General features: G+C 38.3%; 1 protein-coding gene across 1 annotated transcript; it reads right to left on the reverse strand.

Moving 5' to 3' along the window:
- Positions 1 to 2,206: 2,206 nt before the first annotated feature.
- LOC119506854 (60S ribosomal protein L23a-like) lies at positions 2,207 to 2,512 on the reverse strand. The gene has a single exon (XM_037799915.1). The coding sequence runs from the start codon at positions 2,510 to 2,512 to the stop codon at positions 2,207 to 2,209; it is 306 nt and encodes a 101-aa protein (XP_037655843.1).
- Between the last annotated feature and the right edge of the window lie 1,623 nt (positions 2,513 to 4,135).

A 4,135-nucleotide genomic window follows, 5' to 3' on the forward strand; every position in this document is an offset into this window, starting at 1 on the left:
AATGTTCTACATTTCTTATTGAAAAACAATTGTATAATATTTTGACAGTCAGTATTGTTTTTCATCATTTATTAAAGTCCCCAGTGGAAATAGCACAGACAAGTTTTAAGGAAAGATATTGTTTAAACACAAATCGAAGTCCTTGACTCTTACATGGATCCATTTCTTCCTACAATGTTTTATTGACTTGTTTGATCCACTGGAAAAAAATTACATTGTCCTGTATTAAAAAAACTTCTTATGAAAACAGAACTGTACACTAAAGAGAAGGATTATGATTTCCTTGGAAATAATAATTCTGAATTTTCAGACTTTGGTATAATTGAATTCTTCTTAACCTGACATTAACATAGTTTGGGGCATTATACTATATAATTTCTTATTTATTAAGTATTCTTCAAAGAATTTCCATAGAAAAATTATTTATTATTTATGCAAATTCTTGCAAGCTTGAAGTTAGATAAAATACATTTTTTCCTTCATAATTAAGAATGGCCTTGGCTTGAGTTAGAGAAGTACAAAAGTATACTGGCTATAATGATTTTACAAGTAATTATTCTTTTGTCAAATAAGAGAGTGTTGGACCCTTATGGGAACTACTTAGGCCCTTTCTGAATTAAAAAGCAGCTTGAATTTAGTTAGTAGTTTAGTATCATAAAACTTATTTTTTTTCCTGCTGTCATAAACCCAAGAAGTTGAGTTAAAAGGACATTATCTATAAAATGTGTGTGTGTACATATACACACATACATATATATGCATATATATACTTACACATTTTCTTGAATTGAAAACAACTTTTATTTTGTTTCTGTGTTTATTTGTAAAGAATCCTTGACATATTCTGAGTAGTGGCTTTTGTTATTATTGTGTCCCTTTAAAGCACTAATATGATAACTACAGCTGTATACCAGCTGCTGTTTGTGATTGAGGATCAAGCCATTATGGCAGTTACTATTGTTATTAATGTTAATTTTATTCAGTAAAGAAATTAGAAGTACAAGGGGGAACTGGACCTCAATGATGAGAATATAAAAGCCTTTGTCTTTACCTAGCTTCACAAGCCTTGGGTAAACATATCTCAGGATCTGTTCATTCTTCCAACAAATATTGACTCAGCACTGCTGTGTGCTAGGCATCATACTAGGCATTGAGAATAAAAAGAATAAGACAGGCTCTTTTCCTGTCCTAACAGAACTTGCAATTTATCAGGAAAAGTAATTACACAAATAGACTGTGATATGGGCTGTCTGTTCTAGGGGGATGTGATGGTTAATTTCATGTGTCAACTTGGCTAGGTTATGGTGCCCAGTTGTTTGGTCAAGCAAGCACTTGCCTGATTGTTACCATGAGGGTATTTCAGAGATGTCATTTAAATCGTTAGTCAGCTGACTGCGACTATGGCTGATTACATCTACAATCAACAAAGGAGATTGCCTTCAGCAATAAAAGCAATCACCTCATCCAATCAGTTGGAGGCCTAAAAGCAAGAACTGAAGATTTCAGCAGTCAGAAGAATTTCTTCAGCCAGCCACTTCTTATGGGGAATTTAACGTTAACTTTCATCAGAGTTTCTAATTTACGGCTTCCTATGGAATTCAGCCTGCCAATCCCCACAGTCACATGAGCCAATTCCTATAATAAATCTCTTAATAGTTACACATATACATCCTGTCAGTTCCATTTCTCTGGAGAACCCTGGCTAATACATGGGATATCAGGGAAAGTTTCTCAGTGGACATGACTGACTTTTGAGCTGAAGTCTGAAAGATAAACAAGACTTGGATTGGTAAAGTTTGAACTGACCGAGAGAGAGAGACGGAGCCAGTAAAGGGGACAGGATATGTGAAGATCCAGACACAAGAGGCAGCATGAGGCCTTAAAGGAAATGAAAAAAGCTTGTATGTCAACAATCAGAATCATGTGGGGACAGGCTGGACATGAGGTAGGAAATAGAGAGAGAAGACAGTTTGTGAAGGACCTGGGAAGCCACGCTGAGGTTTTTTTTTTTGTGTTGTTTTGTTTTTTAATGGTCAAAAAACTTATATTTAGAATTTGCCAACTGGACTCAGTTTAGATCCCAATTTTGTTGCCAACATCCAAAGCACTATAGTCAGGAGGCAGTTGACCATATGTCCTATTCTCTCCATCAAGCCCGATCAGGATGTTGACCTTGGCCACATCAGTCATAGGGCTTCTTCACACTCTATTTGATCTGGTGCTTGTTGGCCTTGGCATCCACAATGAATACAAGTGTGTTATTTTCAATCTTCTTCATGGCTGACTCATTGGTCAGGGGGTGCTTGATGATGGCATAGTGGTCAAGTTTGTTTCTCCTGGGGGCACTCTTCTCAGGATATTTCGGCTGTCTTATGCGATGCAGCATCTTGAGCCACCGGAATGTGAGTGAAGTGCAGATCTTTTTTTTGTGACTGTGGATGCCTTTCAATGCCTTTGCTTTGAATTTGGTTTGGGGAGGGGCAGGGCCTTCCTTCTTCAGTTTTGGTGCCATCTTCATGAAAAGTGAGTTTTGACTTTTGTCCAAGTATATTGGGAAAATTTAGAAATGTTTTGAAATGGGAAATGGCAGAGAGTTGACAGTTATAGGGTTTAAAATGGAGGCAGGGATCCATGTTATGAGGTATTATTAGTGGTATAGATGAAAGATGATGATGGCATGGGTTGAGGTGGTGGCAGTAATGAGATGAACAGAACTGAAACATAATCCTTTTATTCACTAGGTATTGACCTAGTGATTTATTAAGCAATGAGAAATAGTCACCCATGGCCCCCATGGTTCTGGCTTGAGTAATAGTTCTACCATTCAGGGCATAGAAAACACTGGAGGAGATACAACATTGGGAAGACAATGAGTTCTCTTTTTGAAATGTTGAGTTTGAGGTACTTAAATGCCTCTAAGTAAAGCCACCCTTTCTCTTTCATCATGGGCACAGAAAAAGGCTACATGTCTCTGTATGCTTTGCAACTGGATGCTGCTATATGACTGAAATTTGGCCAATGAAATGTGAGAAGAAAAATGCCCACCCAAATTATGGACCTGGCCCACAAAACCTCCCACAATCTCTGTTCCATGGTCTTTGCCCACACTTTTTTCTTTTTCCAAAGATTGGAGATGGCAGAGCGTCTGTCAGCCTGAGTTACCGAATGCCTGAGGAGGAGACATTGTGCTGACGTGTTTGCCCATCCAATACTGTTACAGGAGCAATATGGCTTTACTATGATTGAGGAATTCTATATTGGGGAGTGGGGGATGAATTTGTTATAGCAATGAGGTTACCATAAATAATTCAGGAGCCTTAGAATTCAGAATGAAGATAAATAAGGAATAACAACCTGAAGGCTCAGATGAGATTTTCCAGGCAGAGTTGTATTGCTGCTGTCACCAGTTATCACAGACTTAGTGGCTTCAAACAACACCAAGATATTGTCTTACAGTTCTGCAGGTCAGAAGCTTGAAATGGGTCTTATAGTTTCAAGGTGTCAGCAAAGCTGTGTTCCTTCTGGAGGCTCTAGGGGAGAATTTGTTTCCTTGCCTTTTCAAGCTTCTAGAGGCTGCTCTCATCACTCCAATGTCTGCTTCCATCAATCTTTCACTGACTTTCCTGCCTCCCTCTTTCCCTTATGAGAGTCCTTGTGATTACATTGGGCTCACCTAGATAATTCAGGATAATATTCCCATCTCAAGAGCTTAAGTGAAGCATATCTGCAAAGTCCCTTTTGCCATGTAAGGTAATAAATTCACAGGTACCAGTGATTAGGATGTGGACATCTTTGGTGGGGTTGGGGATACTATTCTGCCTTCACAGGAAAAGCTTCTGAGACAATACCTTGAGTGGCACTGATTTAAAAGGTCTGGGTTGAGGAAGAAGAGATGACAAGATAACCATGAATCAACATATAAAGACATGGGGAAAAACCAGGAGAATGAAGTGACATGGAAAATATTGAAAGAAAGTATTTTAAGGAGGAAGGAGAAATCAGTTGTGTTTCTATCAGTGAGAGATCAAGTAAGATAAGGGCTTACAAATGTTCTTTGAACTTAGTCACAAGCAAGGCATTAGTGACCCTTTAAATACGGGTTTGAGAGAAGCAGTAAGAATGAAGGGGTGGGGTG

Source organism: Choloepus didactylus, chromosome 12, assembly GCF_015220235.1.
Source record: "Choloepus didactylus isolate mChoDid1 chromosome 12, mChoDid1.pri, whole genome shotgun sequence".
Classification (NCBI taxonomy): domain Eukaryota; kingdom Metazoa; phylum Chordata; class Mammalia; order Pilosa; family Megalonychidae; genus Choloepus; species Choloepus didactylus.

Coding starts and splice junctions, on each gene's coding strand:
- LOC119506854 (XM_037799915.1), bottom strand. CDS start 2,512: ATGGCACCAAAACTGAAGAAGGAAGGCCCTGCCCCTCCCCAAACCAAA.